General features: G+C 39.9%; 2 protein-coding genes across 2 annotated transcripts in view; both read right to left on the minus strand.

Annotated features, from left to right (window-relative positions):
• The window catches only part of LOC139461002 (atrial natriuretic peptide receptor 1-like), a 198,619-nt gene that overhangs the window by 44,789 nt on the left and 135,672 nt on the right, over positions 1 to 18,158 (minus strand). Inside the window, exon 2 of the mRNA XM_071242470.1 lies at positions 3,488 to 3,599. Coding sequence (XP_071098571.1) covers positions 3,488 to 3,599 — 112 coding nt within the window. The remainder of the gene's footprint in view (positions 1 to 3,487; positions 3,600 to 18,158) is intronic.
• On the minus strand, positions 10,302 to 14,794 carry LOC139461258 (atrial natriuretic peptide receptor 3-like). The gene is made up of 2 exons (XM_071242895.1): positions 14,098 to 14,794; positions 10,302 to 10,486 (listed from the first exon to the last, which is right to left on the minus strand). The coding sequence occupies exons 1-2, from the start codon at positions 14,792 to 14,794 to the stop codon at positions 10,302 to 10,304; spliced, it is 882 nt and encodes a 293-aa protein (XP_071098996.1).

Raw genomic sequence — 18,158 nt, forward strand, 5'->3', positions numbered from 1 at the left:
TGGGACATGGACATAGAGATACAGACATGGGACGTAGCAAGGATGTATATATGGGACATGGACATAGGGATGCAGACATGGGATGTAGCAAGGATGTATATATGGGACATGGACATAGGGATGCAGACATAAGTTGTAGCAAGGATGTATATATGGGACATGGACATAGAGATACAGACATGGGACGTAGCAAGGATGTATATATGGGACATGGACATAGAGATACAGACATGGGACGTAGCAAGGATGTATATATGGGACATGGACATAGGGATGCAGACATGGGACGTAGCAAGGATGTATATATGGGACATGGACATAGAGATACAGACATGGGACGTAGCAAGGATGTATATATGGGACATGGACATAGAGATACAGACATGGGACGTAGCAAGGATGTATATATGGGACATGGACATAGAGATACAGACATGGGATGTAGCAAGGATGTATATATGGGACATGGACATAGGGATGCAGCATGCGGCTTATCACACACAGATGTGGACAGTTTGATATATTTCTGGGATACAGATATTTTTTGTAGATAAATTCGACAAATAACAAAAATATTATTATAATTTATTACCTTTTAAAAAATGTGATATACATCACAGATCTTGACAAGATAATAAAAATAGGACAAAACAACACGTGACAAGTATACATAAACAATTTAAGGTAAAATACACTAGACATGAACCCGTGATATTATATAAAATTAATTAAGTGCATTAAGTACACATAATAGATCCTAAGATATAAGATAGGGACATTAAAATACAAAATTTAATTTTTAAAGTTTTATCTAGATAAAAGAAGACAAGTGATTAAATGAAAAAACAATGTATATAATAACTTTAAGATTTGTTTAAAAGGGAGACACTATTTGGAATAAAAGATGTAAATAAGATTGATATTAAAGGAAAAGATATGTGATTTTAAGAAACACAGGGCAGCATAGACAGAAACCTGTAAATAATAACTTTAAGATTGGTTTAAAAGGGAGATACTATATTATAAATTATGTACATATTGGTGTCATGTAAATAATCGAGTCTGGACAAGACAATCCAGTGATCGATATCATGATATCATGACTATCAATCCACGCAATTGGGATACGATGACATGCATCAACCAAGACAGGGAGCCTGGCCACCCGTTCCTGTTAGTCGCCTTTTACGACAAGCATGGGTTCCTGAAGACCTATTCTACCCCGGATCTTCACGGGTGTGTAAATGGTGGGCTACGGTTGAAAGAATGGATGAGCGAGTGGGTGTTTTCAAGCCGTTTTGAACAATATTACAGTTATATCACGGCGTGTCAGCTTAATGTGGGAGGAAAGCTCGAAGTGATGCATTTCTCAGACGCTCACCACTTTCGTAAAGCCATTGACCATGGTTGCTGACCAAGCATACATAATCAGGGATTTCAACCCAAGATCATAGGATTCTGTCACGCCTAAGTTACGCAACTCTGCACAGCCAGTGTTCATCTTTAAGGAGAATAAAGCTTTGGCTTGTTCTTGGATCATTAGGGCGAAGATATCGCTTGAGCGGACAATGACATTGCATTGACCAACGTGGAATAAAATCAGTATGAAATGTAGATGAGGTTTAGCTACGGGAATTCTAAAAAATATCAATTAGTAGCTTGAGACCGTTCCATATCCACGAGAAGATCTGACTGATACGACGATCAATAATGTGACACTCGGTCATCAGCTGGTTGTATGGGGATGGGGGATGGGGGATGGGGAGTGATGGGATGGAGGGGGTGGGGTGGGGAGTGGTAGTATTAGACGCTGGTACACTAGGGCTGGGGATGGGGGCTGGTTGTATGGGGATGGGGGATGGGGGATGGGTGAAAATAATATAGTTCAGGCACTGTGAGACAGACCCGATTTGAGCACTATTGACATAATTTGGGATAATTTTAAACCCCCTCCTAAATTCAACTTCTACTGCTGGTGATATGGACCATATTTCTACAGAGCAAGGTACGCAGGTATATACAACTACTATCTTGCTCACTGTACATTCAGAATGTATTATCAGCTCCCTTGGGAGTATCCAACCCAAGTGAGTCTCTGGGAGGTCATCATTCACATGTTTTATCTTATCAGAGATACATAAACTGCAGAGCAAAGGTAAGTGAACATCCTTGTCCGATATGGTTAAAAATGAAAGAAACAAAAAAATGGTTATTCAAGGGTGATTTATATTTAATAAGACCATCATAGTTGTGCTTTGGAATTCAAGTTTACAGTCTTTCGACGACTGTTTTCAGCCTAGTTACGTGTTGATAATGTTCGTAAATTTTGGGTCAAACCAAATGTTCAAGTATATATATATCATGTTGCCCGACTGTTTATACTGACAACAGTAAAGAGGGGATTGGGTGGGTACGCATAACGTGGATCGGTTGACAGTAATGGTTGAAATCATAATGTGGATCAATGCTCACAGTTTTGACCACCGGCTTATAGGATTAAGGACAATGCATCAATTAAAAACAACACCACCCAAATGTGTAGGACCGCATGGAGCATTATCAAGAAATACTCGACGTCCAAAACAACTTGTTTTAAGTGCGAGATCGATAAATACATGATAACAAAATGCACGTGTTCCGTGAATGTAGGTAACAAAACTACTCCCATGCTGCCCGTGGTTGCGGAATATGCCGAGTGGGCCCGAGTGACTACGTTTAATTACCTCGACGGTGGAGCGGGATATGCCGAGTGGGCCCGAGTGACTACGTCTAATTACCTCGACGGTGGAGTGGGATATGAAGTAAAAAAGACCAGTTCAAAGGGGATTTACTTACAGTGTCGCAACGCGTGATGTGACTCACAGAGGTAGTATGATGATAAGGTGATGCTAGTAGCTGATGAATAATAGGGTCTGTTGGTCAGGTTTAACGCCATTATAAAATGAGTTCTTGTAAGTCATGGCTTTTGAGTTAGGGCAGGTCATAAGCCGGATCTGGATGGGATAATATAGCAAGGCTTGTGTGTAAATATCTTTGAATTCCTTACAAACCATTATAGAGTATGGACTGATTGGAGGATCGGAGTCAGTATATAGTGTTTGAACGGAAGTCTTTTTCGTTTTTTTTTCTTGAAATCTCAAGATACTAAGTTGAAATTACAAGACACTAACTTGAAATTTGAACTTATTATTTTGAAATTTCAAGATACTCACTTGAAACTTCAAGATACTAACTTGACCTTTCAAGATACTAACTTGAAACTTCAAGATACTAACTTGAAACTTCAAGATACTAACTTGAAACTTCAAGATACTAACTTGAAACTTCAAGATACTAACTTGAAACTTCAAGATACACATATTTCATTGTACCAATGGGAACGACTCTTCTTGTGCAGGTGACGGAAACGTGCAATTGATGACGGACAATGGCGACTGGTGACGGAAAGGGACGAGTAAGGACGGAATGGTGGCGGACACATACTGACCTAGAGAAGAGATCGATGTTGAAGAAGACGTATTCTCCGTTGTCAAAGTTGAGTTCATGAGCTTTTATCATGATGTTTCTGACCGACTCGGGGGATGCACACAGCACGATAACTGGAAATAAAACACAACACGTGAAAAAATGTAAAATTTGGCAGATCATTGAAATCTTGTTAATATCCAGCTCCTGTCTCTCATGAAAGATGAGATGAGATAAGATAAGATAAGATGAGATGAGATGAGATGAGATGAGATGAGATGACATGACATGACATGACATGACATGACATGACATGACATGACATGACATGAGATGAGATGAGATGAGATGACATGACATGACATGACATGACATGACATGACATGACATGACATGACATGACATGACATGACATGAGATGAGATGAGATGAGATGAGATGAGATGAGATGAATTGAGATGAGATGAGATGAGATGAGATGAGATGAGATGAGATGAGATGAATTGAGATGAGATGAGATGAGATGAGATGAGATGAGATGAGATGAGATGAGATGAGATGAGATGAGATGAATTGAGATGAGATGAGATGAGATGAGATGAGATGAGATGAGATGAGATGAGATGAATTGAGATGAGATGAGATGAGATGAGATGAGATGAGATGAGATGAGATGAATTGAGATGAGATGAGATGAGATGAGATGAGATGAGATGAGATGAATTGAGATGAGATGAGATGAGATGAGATGAGATGAGATGAGATGAGATGAGATTACAATCTCATCAATGATCAATAATTTCGGAATTATATAAATCCGGAGAACCTGTTTTGTGATGGTACGTCAATATAAAAAAAAAATTGAAAGTGACATCCACGGACCGGTAAACCTGACCCTGTTAATCCGGAAACCCCTCGTTATGGAAGATTGTGTGGATGTATTGTTATGTAGCGTGTTCCTCACGGCAGGCTAAGCCTCCGTACATTTGAAATACACTCCCGTATCGTTAAAGCTTAGGTTTGCAGTGTTTCCGCGATTGTATTCAGCCCAGCAACGTTTTTATAACGTTTGTAATTTGTTTTGTCTATGCCAATGTTCAAGGGTATATTTTCGTTTGCCCGTCAGTGTATATGGAAAACATTTTTGCTGTTTCATGATATTTTATGACTTGAATATCGCCAAAAGATAAACAAAGTCCTCCTCAAAGAATATTGTCGCAACGTCTTGCTTATATGCACACGTGGGTGGTGGAGTAGGCCTGTGGTTAAAGCATTCGCTCGTCACTCCGAAGGAGCGGGTTCGAACCCCACATGGGCACAATACAAAAAAAACCTCGTGCCTCCCGATTTGAAAACCTGAAATATTGCTAAAAGCGGCGTAAAATCATACTCACTCACTCTATATGCACATTGTGCTATCACAAAGGAAAACAAAGAATTTCAAGGATATCTTCCATTTATGACAGAATAGATTCTGAATCCACATTTCAAACGTCAATTAAGTGAGAAATTCGTGCAAGCTGAATCAGATGTTGACTGAGCGACACTTAATTACCTGCCGATAATTCAAACTACACACAAACATATTTACCCCGAGGACTAAGTAAGTCAGTAAGCGTTGTTGGCCTATGTTAAGCTGCTACCCCCACTTACTTGCTAACAACGTTAACTCGATAAATCTTCTCACATTGTCTCAAGGAGCAGGCTTAGAGTACAACCCCAATGTCGTTTAAGGAGCTCGACAAAGGCGCAACCTTTTAGACCAAGAGCCCTTACCCAGCATTTAGCGGAATTCTACTAATCCTGTTTCTTGTAATCTGGTTACGTCTATAAATGCATATCCATCAAACAGGGATGTTGTACCAGACACTCGCTCCCGCTGAAGGTTGTCAGGATGAGATGAAGAACAATGTTTATCCAGACGCCATGGGCTGTTGTTGACCTTTATCATGTTTATGAGTTAGATAAATGTTCACACTTAGTAGATGTAATCTAAGTAAAACATAGCTTCGTGGTACTGCTTGAAGAACATCATTTAACATTGGTGTCGCGATTTCCGTTCACATATCAACTTATTTCATATTTCATATATCATTTTATATCATACATGTACCATTATATGTGTAAATATACACATTCTAATGACAAAATGAATTTGATCGAAATCGAAATCACACAATACAGCGATGTCGTGCTGGATTTCAAATCTAAATCACACAATACAGCGATATCGTGCTGGATTTCAAATCGAAATTACAAAATAGAGCGATATCGTGCTGGATTTCAAATCGAAATCCAACAATACAGCGATATCATGCTGGGTTTAACAATCGAAATCCCACAATATAGCGATATCGTGCTGGATTTCAAATCGAAATCACACAATACAGCGATATCGTGCTGGATTTCAAATCATAATCACACAATACAGCGATATCGTGCTGGATTTCAAATCGAAATGACACAATACAGCGATATCGTGCTGGATTTCAAATCGAAATCCAACAATACAGCGATATCATGCTGGGTTTAACAATCGAAATCCCACAATACACCGATATCGTGCTGGATTTCAAATCAAAATCACACAATACAGCGATATCGTGCTGGATTTCAAATCGAAATCACACAATACAGTAATATCGTTCTGGGTTTCAAATCGAAATCACACAACACTGCGACGTATTGCTGGGTTTAAATCTACATTTGAAACCTTCAAACTGAAATCCTTGGTTTATCATCTTACGGCTCAAATGTGCTCTATATATCCGAACTTCTCAATAAACAATAGTGTCAGTGATATTGCTGCAGACAAAAGACACTGGGACATGTTCATGATTTTGTCGACTTTAGATAGATCTGCTCATTCTGCTGTATCGGTACCAAGGTTGACAAGATATTGGGGATATTTGGATGATAGTGTCAGTGTCGTAGAAACAAACCAATCTCAAACCTAGAGCGCAGGAGGCATTTTTGTTTGTTTGTTTGATGTTTAACGATGCTTTGAGCAATATTTAAACTATATGACGGCAGCCTGTAACAAATGGAATCTGGAACAGACAATCCAGTGATTGATATTTTGCGCAGGAATCCGGGATATGATGACACGCCATCAATCTAGTTGCTGAGCCTGACACCCGATGCATTATGTCGCTTCTCACGACCAGCACAGGATGCCGGGACCTTCTATAACCAGAACCCTCACGAGGCAAACAGCATTTAACGAGGATTAAAAGTCATCTACATCATAGCCGACGTTTGTCTACACCAACGTCGCTCTATCAAACCACGTTGTGTCCAAACGTGACTATTTCACCATCTGTCACCGCATCCCACCATCTTTAAGAATACCGTTTCTGCCTTCATCCTGAAAAGTCTCCATAATAAACTAACTCAATTTGTATTTCACAAATCTAAAATCTCCCAGCCGGCCTTCTATTCCTTGGGGTATTTAGTAGCCATTATTTGTCATTACCGCGTCCGTGTTGAGAGCTGCGGGATCAAGATATGACCACAAGGCGCCAGCGACGGTCTAGTCTCTAATGGACCGGTCACTTCTACCTTAATAGGATGGCCATATGTGTGTTGTCATTACTGGCTATACTGCCTTACATATCAAATCGAGACCTATCTTCAATGGAATAGCTCTTAAAGCACCTCCCTGCACTGCATAAGATCATCTCGTTCCCTATGACTTTCAACTTAATGTGTTCCAAAACATGTTCCAAAACATTTACTATTCCTGTAAAACCAGGATTATCATATTTGTGCTACCTTGCCACCTTGTGTGTGTGTGTGTGTGTGTGTGTGTGTTGGAGGGGGGGGGGGGGGGGGGGGGGGCATTTTTTGCTGGGCGTTCTGAAAATAGTGCGTTTATATAGACACCTTCTTTCATAGAAGCATATATAAACACCTTCTTTCATAGAAGTATATATAGACACTTTCTTTCATAGAAGCATATATAGACACCTTCTTTCATAGAAGCATATATAGACACCTTCTTTCATAGAAGTATATATAGACACCTTCTTTCATAGAAGCATATATAGACACCTTCTTTCAAAGAAGCATATATAGACACCTTCTTTCATAGAAGCATATATAGACACTGTCTTTCATAGAAGCATATATAGACACCTTCTTTCATAGAAGCATATATAGACACCTTCTTTCATAGAAGCATCTATAGACACCTCCTTTCATAGAAGCATAGATAGAATAAATATCCTTACTTTGACCTTGTCAGGCATTTGGTATACTTTGTTGGTATTCAATTTCAATTTCAATTTCTTTATTCAACGTACTGAGGAGGCCACAGGCCTATAGTACAATCATGATTACAGGAGCAATTGGTACAATCATATTATTTCCAAACTTGATTTTCTTTGTATAAAAGCATGATATATGTACATAGAAAGATTTCTTATGGTTTCCATGTTGCTAGTGGTCAGTAATAGTTTAAACGTACATGTACAATATTTACATGAAAATATTTTGGTAAATATACTTTTCTTAGTTCATCATAATGCGGGCATACTAATAAAAAAGTGATACTTGTCCTCAATTAATCCTAGGTCACATAGTGGACGGAGTCTATTTTCTCTCGGAATATTTTGATATCTACCTTTTTCAATTAAAAGATCGTGTGATGAACATCGGAATCTTGCAAGTGCTTCACTAAATTTTCTAAGACTAACACTGAAAAGGTATTTCTCTGCAATGATATATGACTTGAAACTGCTATATAACAGGGACTTTGGTGAACGCGTTAAGAGTTGCATTCCATGACTGAAAATATAAATCTTTTAATCTTTGTGTTATAGTATTTATGAACAACTTCGTTCACCTGAAGTTCTAAAGGACGTTTACGATTTTCGTCTTCATTCTTCTGACATTATTTTTTTTAAAGTTCTGTCATCAACACAGTCCTAGTTTTGTTAGAAGGCAGCTTGACTCTGACTGGAGTTCATGTGTAGCTTTGTCCGTAATCATCCATCCCTAAGTATTAGTTGTTTGACCCTCCTCTCACAGACGTGTTTGTTTGTTTGTTTGTTTGTTTGTTGTTTAACGCCACACTCAGCAATATTCCAGCTATATGACGGTGGTCTGTATTCAATCAAGTCAAATTAATCCGCTCTTCATCTTACACAAATCTCCATCCAGGAATCCTTCAGCTGAAAGGCCATGTTCAACTTTCACACTCATCCCAAACTGCTTAAATACTTCCCAATTGTCTCAGTCGTGTGCCACACGCATACGGCGCATAACAACGTGTGATAAACAAGGGAGTATTAACCAGTGAGGTGTCCCATAGGAGATATTGTGTTATAACATCGATGATAAATGCTAACGTCCGGTGAACTGTTGGCTACATTTTTTCAACAGAGTGTTTCAAAGTAATAGGAGTTGTATTCTCTGATCTGCCCCCAACGCTGCACGAGGGGCCCACAAGCTGGATATCGACGCGAACAAACAGAAGTTGCAATAGCGCGAAGTAGTCACACGGCTTTATGAATCAGAAGGGATTAAACACGAATATTATTGACTCTCATTCTGGATTCAAACGTGACATCTTCAGGTCCAAATGGGGAAGTCATTCCAAAATGGGCCTCCACAAATCCGAGGTCAATATTACCGATTTATCATGACACAAATACAGCATGAACTGAAGATTTAATGGCTGACTTTTATACCAGGGCCTGGTGCTTAACGGTTTTATAATTGTGATGTCTTTTCATATCACGTTTCGTAATAAGCCAGAGAATATTGTCCTCGGTGGCTATCGGGCCATTCTCACAAGGTGAAAGGGTTACCAAGCGAAGAATTTATGCTACATCTTCAGATATGTGACTGTCGGATGGGAAGGGAATTTGTCTGTTATTTCAATAATAAAATGCAAGGTCGTCACGACATTTTAGAAAACAATATAAAAGTGACAGTTGCTCGAGATTTCTTAAAAGATATAAAATATGATAGAAAATGTCGATTCCGTTATGAATATTCAAAGACAATACACCAGTCATTATAGTGGGAATATGGATTAGAATAAGCTCACTGTGCTCTTTTTACCCGATAACCGCACAAAACAATCAGGTGCATTGTTCGATTACAATAACGTCAGTGAACGCTACCTAGCCATCAGAAGTCAGGCGTATTCAACATGTCAAGTATCTAGTCAGAAAAGGATTTGTTATGGACACCGTGTCCTCTCACAACGTGATTGTAGCGCTAAACGATAGTTATTGCCATACAGCGTCAACGATATAGGACATTCTTAGCGACCGCTTTGTGGAACAGGGTCTAAATTATCCGGTTCATCGGAACAGAAACGTGGCAATAGATATACTGTTAGCTTGTATGAGTGAGTGAGTTTAACGCTGCTGTTTATAGTAATTCAGTCAAATCACGGCCTCATATTTAGCGTGGAGGAAAGCCCGAAGTCATGGATCTCAAAGACGTTTTGAACGTAGATGAAACCAACTCATACCTTAACGTGACGTTGGACTCGAACTCACACGCCATGATGTGAATCTCTTCTCTAGTGGCGGTCCATGTACATACCTAAAGATCTCTCTGAATGACCTCATATGTATAAATTGAAAAAACGTTTATCCAGCATTAGAGTAAAAGATATGAAGAACTTGTCCAAATTTGTCAATACCACCTTTAGAAATGTTGAAGCTGTTAGAAAACGTGTATGAGATCATTGTTACTTTCATTCTATCATATTTCATCGTAACCTTTGATCCCTATATGTATTTGCACAATTCTCCTGTCATCTCGATATTGATATTTTTCATTATAGTATGAAAAAATATAATATTTTTTCTCATGTACTACCGTTGGTGGGTCTTTCTGAGAAATAAGCTGAACTGAACTGAACTGAACTGAACTGATCTGATCTGATCTGATCTGATCTGATCTGATCTGATCTGATCTGATCTGATCTGATCTGATCTGATCTGATCTGAGCTGAGCTGAACTGAACTGAACTGACTGAACTGAACTGATCTGAATTGAACTGAACAGATAACACTGAAATAGTGCTCAAAGTAGCTTTAAACCCACCTCACTCACTCACTCACTCACTCACCACTCACCACTCACCCACTCACCCACTCACCCACTCACCCACTCACTCACTCACCACTCACCACTCACCACTCACCCACTCACCCACTCACCCACTCACCCACTCACCCACTCACCCACTCACTCACTCACTCACTCACCCACTCACCCACTCACCCACTCACCCACTCACCACTCACCCACTCACCCACTCACCCACTCACTCACTCACTCACTCACCCACTCACCCACTCACCCACTCACCCACTCACCCACTCACCCACTCACTCACTCACCACTCACCACTCACCCACTCACCCACTCACCCACTCACTCACGTCTTGTATTGCAAGATTATTGAACATGTCCCTCACAACAAGACCTATACCTTTAAGTGAAGTTGATGTGAACGTTAGGTAGAAGGAGTAATTTGAAATATTATGTGTGTGGATATTTTAAGGCTTTCTTGGAGGCACCTGACGTCCACAAGTAATTGATGAAGTGAATTTACCTTTGTCATTTTACTTATATACTTATAGAGGAACATAGAGATTTCATTGCGAAATGTAATCTGGTATCATTATTAAATACATAATTGTCTGATGTGTATAGATTTTTAAGTATGTAAGGAATATCCTACAGATTGAATTGAAAATTGTAATAACATGCTTCGCCTGAAGTATATAAGCAATAATTCGTAAGAGATTTTTAGTTCAACGTTAGCATAATGTATAAATTTGCAAAGGTATACAAATTATATAAACATACATTGCATCGACTTTGGACATCAATATAGACTACTCCAAGTTAGTTAAAGAACATCCTATTCTTGAATAGTACTTATGTTAATTTGTCAGAGCCATATGATAAAATCCTGATCTATATACACCGTATGTTCAAGAAAAAGATTCTTTTCAGCATCAGAAGTCAGATGGGCAGCCTGGCCCAGTCGTCTAAGGCGCCGGAATTCGCTGTGCAGAGTTGCGTCCCTTGGGCACGCCAGGAACCTATGATTGTGGACTTGTATCGCGGTTAGCCCCAATTATGTTTCTAGGTTTGTCAGCACCATACCCGTGCTCATGGGTTTCACCAAAGTGGTAAACGTCTGAGACCTGCATCACTTCGGGCTTTCCTCCACCATTAAGCTGACACGCCGTGATATAACTGGAATAGTGTTAAAAGCGGCGTTACACCCAACTCACTCACTCTTACGCTGCGCAATGCTACTTCCCTCTTGTTGTCAATCAGTGTAATAAATACAGTACGTTCTAATTACATGTACAGCCGGCTACCCAGGGCGGACGACCTCAGCGACGGAACACCAAAGGTCTGGTTTAATCAAGGCCGGATTCATTAATTCTGATGGCGTCGTGTCGAGACAAAGACGGAGTTCCAGACACAGACACACAAAGACACATCACAGCTGCTACTTGGCCTTTCGCTGGAGCCAGCGCGGAGTGGGGATGCTGGCGGTGGGGTCAAATGTACACCCGAGGGAGATGACACTTCATTGGGTTCATGTATTCATACCTAAAGAACAGATCAGGATTTGTCACTGTGTGATGGACTTACAGGAAGTGTTGGGAGCTGGGACTCCCTGAAGCTTAAGTCTCGGGATGGATTCTCCCTCATTCATATTTAATATTTAATATTAATTCTTACGAATATGTGACAGTAGAATGTTACTCTACGGACGTGACTGCGCGTTTAAAAGCAGGTTTGTTTGTTGTATGGTTCTTTGTCATACACATTTGTAGGAACAATGCCGACCAATTTCAGGTCAAAGAGAGTTATTTCCCTCCCCATAATTGCGTTTGTTTGTTTGTTGTATATTTCTGCTATATGACAGCAATCTGTAAATAATACAATCTGGACCAAACAATCCATGAGCATCGATCCACGCAATTGGGATACGATGACATGCATCAACCAAGTCAGCCTGACCACCAATCCCGTTAGTCGCCTCTAACAATAAACATAAGTTGCTGCAGACCTATTCTAATCCGGAAGTTCACATTTCTTGAAGCACCTAATAAACCTTGTATTAAACTGCTAGGCAAAATAAAGTATACACCACTGCTTGATGGTGGCTATACATGAAACAAACAAGAAACGGTTACTAAATGCCAATGTATTTGATACTGGTGTCATAGGCGATATTACATGCAGCATATCAATGGATATGTCACAACAGGTCAGCCTAGTAACATTTTAATAAGGTTTGTAATCTTTGGTATCATAGGCGATATTACATGTATCATATCAATGAATATCACACAACAGGTCAGCCTAGTAACGTTTTAATACGGTTTGTAATCTTTGGTATCATAGGCGATATTACATGCATCATATCAATGAATATCTCACTATAGCTCAGCCTAGTAACGTTTTAATAAGGTTTTTAATCTATGAGGCAAATCCAATCTTCAATGTATGTTTTCATCTGCCAGGCAGTTGAATTAGAAATACTATTGTCATTACAACTGAGGCTATTTCATAACGAAACAACAGTAAACTACATAGAAGCATCGAGTCGTTTAACACAGAGGGGTCAGAGATGGGGAAGGAAAAGACAGAATGACTCAAGTCGTACTCTGTTGTCATGGCTACGTGATGCTGACAAACCAAAAGTCTTAATTTGAAATAATCTGGGATTCGAACCCATAACAAGCGGATTGAGACATGGGTAGGCACCAAAACAGAATTGCAAACATCTACATGAATATGTCATATTAAGACAGATTATTACGGTTTGCAGACATAGAAGTTGACGTCTTCGTGACCAGAGAGCTAATCAGTTGATGGCAAAGGCTGGAACCATTTCTCACGAAGAACACAGATACGTGGGTCTCTTCGTAAAGAGAACATTATTCATCCTAACTGCACTGCACAATTGAATTATGATTTATTTAGGGTTTGGATAAAAGAAAAAGCGGACTGTCAATGTGATCAATCATTTTCTATCATGAATTCCTTTTCATGAATAGATACAGGTTATGCTCACAACTGTGTCTAATTGTGTTGATATCATACTTAACATCTATCTACAATGCATTTCGTCTCTCTGTATAGTATTTTTGTTTAATTAATAGTTGGTTCAGAAAGGAATAGTTTGTTTTGCGGAACGTCAACATTTCTGTGTTAATAGTAAAAATGAATAGAGTGTTGGCTAGTGCTCAGTAAAAAAATAGTTTGTTGGATAAACCTGGAAGAAAATAGATTGTACTAATAATGATTTCCCTATACAGATGAAATGGATGCTGACTTAATTAGCATCATCATTAACCGGTTAATATACCCAATAACGTGGTAGTTAACATGGTGCAAAAACACTGTTTTTAACGACTTTGATCAAACTTGCAACACTGCACATTTTCCAGAGCCTAATATGGTACTTATTCGTCCTGCCCACATGTAGAACTACAATATCTCCAAAGAGGACGATAGACATGTCCAAATGGCAAATTGCATTGAGCAAACATATACTTACACAATTGTCGTGTTTATCTAGTGAGACAACAGGACAACATTGACTATAGAGAACAGGAGATGCGATCTTACTTCTTGTGTGTTCTGCTGCCTCAATGAGAAGGTCTTCAAAGTCGCCTACGTTTTTTGTCTGGTCAAAGGATTTATGCCACGGCTGTATACCGAGCGTCTTCACCAGTGCCAGATAGATAGCCTCCAAGGTAAAGAAACAGTCGGATTTTACTCGGTTTGGGTCGTTCTTAAAGTCGTGGTACAACAACCCAATTTTCCTCCATTGGTTTGCAAAACACAAGGCCAAAAACGACTCCCCTGCTTTGGCGTACGATCCTTGAATTCTGGTGAGGAGTTTATACTCAGCTTTGTCATGGAAGGCTGAAACAAGAGCACCGGCGGATATTAAGGGTATCCCCCACTTGTAGCTGAACCTGGCTATAGGAGCCACGCTGTAATCGCACGCTGGCCCAATAAACACGTGTGCTAGTTTCTCTGTGTACATATCAATGGCGGCCAGTGGCCCTTCCGTCTCCGAACATAGGGAATCTCGATACGCCGTCGTGATGTTGTAGCCTTGGAGCAGCGCCGTGTCGTTAAGGACGGCCTCTATTGCATACTCCAACGCTGGGCGTGTTTTGTTAAGGACCCATGGGTAGCGTCCACGAAAGGGAAGGATAACTCCTATCTTGATGTCCTCGGAGGGAACCTGTCTTATCGCAACTAACGAAAACAGTATGCCAATGGCAAACAAAGTCCTTGTGGTATGAGGGTTCATGGTGGTAGTGGATGGAAGTACAGGTCACGATTAAACGTCACTGGTTTGGTTTAGGTTTTATAAGTCTGAATCTGCTGTGTGCATCAGTAACAAACTAAACTCGTCATGATGGATGAGGACTGCCGTAGACGGAGTTGGTGCCGATAATGTCGTCTCTGTCCTCTCATGGAATTCATGAGCGGACAATTGATAACGCTCTCTTTGAACTTTCACACCGAGGGTTTGGCAGAGTGACACCACATTTTAATCGAACCAAATACATCGCAGAAGAAGCAATCTGGCTGTCAGTATTCAAATAACATGTTCAAACACACCCTGTGAAAACACCAAATAACGTTCTCCGAGGAATGAATTCGTTTCTTTGAATTGAATCATCAGCTTAGCAATTATAACACAATATTTAAGATCAGCCGTCAATGGTAATCACTCGCACTGTGACCAGGAGGAATTTTCCAGACGGGTTGAAAACCACAGCCATGTGAGGAGAAAACAATATAATTCCATGGATTCAACGTCAATGGGACGAAGGCGTGTGTCTACACTGACGTCGTAAATGTCCTAGCTCCTCGAATCGTTACATAAACACGGAACCCACTTCAGACGCTTTTCGTCGCCTCTAGGGTCATGTAATATGTTTATGTCGGCGACATATACAGCCATGAATGGACCACAAAAACAAAGGTCTTTTGACTCCAAACCTCTTATTAACTTTGCATCTGTCGTATAATTACACGTTGCTAAGTCGATTCTCTTTAGTTCTTTGCATCCTATATCAGTACGCTCGTTCGATATTTCTATTTTTTAATTTCCTTCAGGCAAAGGCGCTATAATATTCCAAATGGAATTTCTATACAAATCTCACCATGCCTCTTCGAATTTGATCACAGCAGTTCTTAGCGCCGGGGCTTGTTCATATTGGATCTCGGCAGAAATCGAATTTCAAATGATACATTCAGTATTGCAAATCTTATTTAGAAATGAGACGCGAATTTGTTAATGATCACTCATGCAGAAAATGCGGACTCAATCGCTGGCAAATCCTCTTAAATTAGATCCTGGCGGAACAATGGTCAGCATTTTGATGAGCACAAGACACAATCCAAAGGCCTTTGGACTTTCTTTTCTCAATTCCACGAGTGTGTTGACAAAATGCACCAATACACATTTAAATCGTCACACCACAGCCGTTTAACTTTTCAAAAACAACCAATTGATTTTCATGGCTTGAAAATAATGTTCACCACAGTCAAATGCCTGGAATTTGACGAACGGTATCCTAACGACGATGCGAGTCCACCGACATCTCCCGACTTAGAAGCAAGCAAGTCCAGGTATATTCTCCATGGATCAAGTTCAGTAATATTGACGCATGGCATTTAATCTTCATATGGTCATTTTCAAAACATATAAATAATTCTAGGAATCCCTTTGTTTGAAGAACGGAGAGGTTAACGTGGTTCTCGTGTTCACGGCATCAAAGAACAAGTTTGAATGTTCCTGCAATGAGATCCGTCTGCTGTCTCCTGTATGTCGCCTCGTATCAAGGAGACATGTCTTACCTCGTGGATCTGTCATTCCTTAATAGCCCGTCTCCTTTGTACATGTCTTTTTAGAAACATATATCTGCTACATCCACGTCAATTATTTCATATGTTCATTTTCTTACGACATTAACACAATCGTCATGGCAGGCCGTGAAAGATCACTGAAACAATTGTTCGATGTTACTTCTTGCATTAACGAACAATGACACTCACTGTGTAGGACGTCCCGATATAGAACACACATCGCATGGTGCCGTCCCTCTCTTTAAGACAAGCATTGATCGCTAGCTGATGAATGGTTATCAAAGCAACATCCCGGCCGTCCACTCACCACCATCTCACATCACCTCAACGTTGAAGAAAATGACCAGTAATGTGCATGGTTAAGTGACACAATATGCACAGCATCTCCGCGTGTCAATCACCAGAGATATCTTCATACGTGTCGAGGTTGTATCAAAAGGACCATTAACACACGAGCCTTTATCCTATAAAAAAGTTGCCATCCCCGGTAAGGAAGTTTCACTCAAGTGCCATACAGGAGGGTGTTGAAATCTGGGGTGTTGTAAACCCGTCGATTTGTCAATCACAGTTCGTGATAAAAATACGTCCTGCTTTTAGTAAAGCCTGACAAGATATGCTTCTTTACTGCATCGTCAGTAGCTGCAGCAAGACACCAATAAAGTCGATGGAGTTGACAGTGCTAGATGCTCTACTCTAATGTAGACTGTCCGAGGCTTTTAGAGGGAGATTAAAGTGATGCCAGCACTGTCCTCTTGTCGAGGAAGGCGTGGCATAAATGATTCCTAATTATCTCAAGTGGTCGCTGGGTAAACTGTAATGGCAGGCTGGAAAATACTTGCATGTACCATTGGTCTTGTTATTGAATAGATTGGGAATTACTGCCGCACATGGTCAATGATTTATATATTTGTTCCATGAAGTTTCAGTTGTTACTGTATTAGTATAGTACCATTAAGAATAACAACCTTGAATGAGCACACGACAATGTGACTGATTAAGTGAGTGAGTGAGTTTGTTTAACACCCTTTGGACAGTATTCAAGTGATATCACTGTGAGTCAGATTGACGTGTAAGTAAAAAACGAAAGTACTTGATAAAAGAATTAAATATTCATAATCAAGTTTTTTCCCATGTCATCATATTATGTTGTTTACTGTCGAAATAATATTCAGGCTATATTACAACTCTTGCCGATTTAGAGATTTTGTTGAGATGTTGGCTTTGCTATATGATAATGCGATGTTGTTGTGCTGAATGTACATAATAACTTAACTGTAGTTATGGAAGATAACCCAGTAATTAAACACTTACAGAACAATACTTATCTTTAATGCCAATTATATAATGTATTCTATTTCTCATGTCACTTTCAATACATTGCTATTTGTATATGTATCCTGTTTTGGAGAGGCATTCAGATAAGCAAAATGTGCTTGTTTGCCAATCCCTCCCGTTTGCCCATTGCTATTTCCATTCTTTTACCCATTAGTGCTAGTTACCCCCGGCCTCCCGTTTGCCCATTGCTATTTCATTCTTTTACCCATCAGTGCAAGTTACCCCCGGCCTCCCGTTTGCCCATTGCTATTTCATTCTTTTACCCATCAGTGCAAGTTACCCCCGGCCTCCCGTTTGCCCATTGCTATTTCCATTCTTTTACCTATCAGTGCTAGTTACCCACGGCCTCCCGTTTGCCTATTGTCCATTGCCAATTACCAATCAGTTATAATATAAGTCCTGGTTTCTAGTTGTCCATCACTACAACGCTAATTACTGTAAAGTGTTGGCATCCATCGTCT

Source organism: Haliotis cracherodii, unplaced genomic scaffold (assembly GCF_022045235.1).
Source record: "Haliotis cracherodii isolate W230 unplaced genomic scaffold, xgHalCrac1.p SCAF_14, whole genome shotgun sequence".
Taxonomy (NCBI): Eukaryota; Metazoa; Mollusca; class Gastropoda; order Lepetellida; family Haliotidae; genus Haliotis; species Haliotis cracherodii.